Source organism: Staurois parvus, unplaced genomic scaffold, assembly GCF_062004578.1.
Source record: "Staurois parvus isolate SC_StPar_1 unplaced genomic scaffold, SC_StPar_1.0 ptg000721l, whole genome shotgun sequence".
In the NCBI taxonomy this organism is placed as follows: domain Eukaryota; kingdom Metazoa; phylum Chordata; class Amphibia; order Anura; family Ranidae; genus Staurois; species Staurois parvus.
Genome location: NW_028318517.1, coordinates 1,604,275 through 1,605,573, shown reverse-complemented (window position 1 = coordinate 1,605,573; position 1,299 = coordinate 1,604,275). Strand labels below are relative to the sequence as shown.

Sequence of the window (1,299 nt, the reverse complement as noted above, 5' to 3'; positions counted from 1 at the left end):
AATACTATACAGGTGACACCATCATACCCCAGTAGCCGCAAAGAGTGTACAAATAGCACTACATTTGGAGGCACTGCTGAGAGCTATCTTGGATCAGGACATTAAGGAACGACCATGTCACTGTTATTAACAGAAGCTGTGAGGCAGTGAGCCCTAGAAGAGGGACTGCCACCTGAAAGGACATTTGCCATTTGCCATGTGCCTATTACTGTGAGTTCCCACAGACTGCAGGAGGCACTAAAAGCAAATAAAACCTTGCAGTATGCCACTCTTGTGGATAAAAGAGAAGAGGATGAGAGTTGTGAACTGTATACCCATTATCTCTGTCTCAGTGAGGTGGATTTAAATCCAGATAAAGGGCCCTTCTGCATAAATCCCAAAGGGGCTGAAGCAATTGGTTGTGCTGTAGTATTTCCAGTGATTTCACCTCCAGTAAGGAGAGAGTTACCAGCCCTGCCTGTAAAGTGTGAACCATTGAACACAACGACTTCATCAGGAGAGTCTGAAATGTCGCCTGCTACAGCCACCATGCAGGAAACAAATATTGAGTCACTGAAGTCATTGCTCACAATTTACATGCTGATTCTTACAGCAAATGAAAGGCTTTTTCCGGAGTGCTACCTGTCCCTGCTAGTGAAGAAAGCTTTGAAGTGTGGAAAGATTTTGCACAAGTGATAGAGGAATGGATATGCACAGAGGAAAAGAAAAACAGCGCATCATGGAAAGCTTAAGACCACCAGCATCCATTATTGTCAGAGCTTACAAGGACACACATGTGAGTACCAGTGCTCAAGAATATATTGATATTTTGACAGATGCTTATGGACGGCACCGTGACCCGGATCAGATGCAGATTGCTGATTGTAAACAGACAAAGCATAAAGAGGGAGAGGATGTTTCTGTGTTTGTGAGGAGGCTAGAAGTGCTTCTAGGAAGATTGCTCACTGAAAAGGTTATCTCTCCTGCAGATGTTGATAAATTAAGGACTGCTCAAATCATAAAGGGGCTTCTGCCGCATCGCCCAATGTCACCGGCCCTAAGAGTTGTTTTGAGAGAGAGAAACTTTACTGAAACTATGAGTGAAGTAAAGAAACAGTAGGCTGATATCCTTTTTAGTACCCCTTCTAAAAGCAAAGTTCATCAGAGTTCTTGGGGTGAGCACAAAAATGAGACTGTTGCTAAAAACAAAGAAGTTGGTAGACTTCCACAGCCTAGAGCTCTATCTGCTGATAAAACCTCCATTGATAAGCCTCTCTTCCACATTGAATGTTTCCGCTGTGGACAAACAGGCCACACAGT

The 1,299-nt window shown here is 43.6% G+C and overlaps 1 protein-coding gene across 1 annotated transcript; it reads left to right on the top strand.

Annotated features, from left to right (window-relative positions):
- The first annotated feature begins 718 nt into the window (after positions 1-718).
- On the top strand, positions 719-1,099 carry LOC149445419 (paraneoplastic antigen-like protein 5). Its single transcript, XM_089653832.1, has one exon. The coding sequence runs from the start codon at positions 719-721 to the stop codon at positions 1,097-1,099; it is 381 nt and encodes a 126-aa protein (XP_089509958.1).
- The last annotated feature ends 200 nt before the right edge of the window (positions 1,100-1,299 follow it).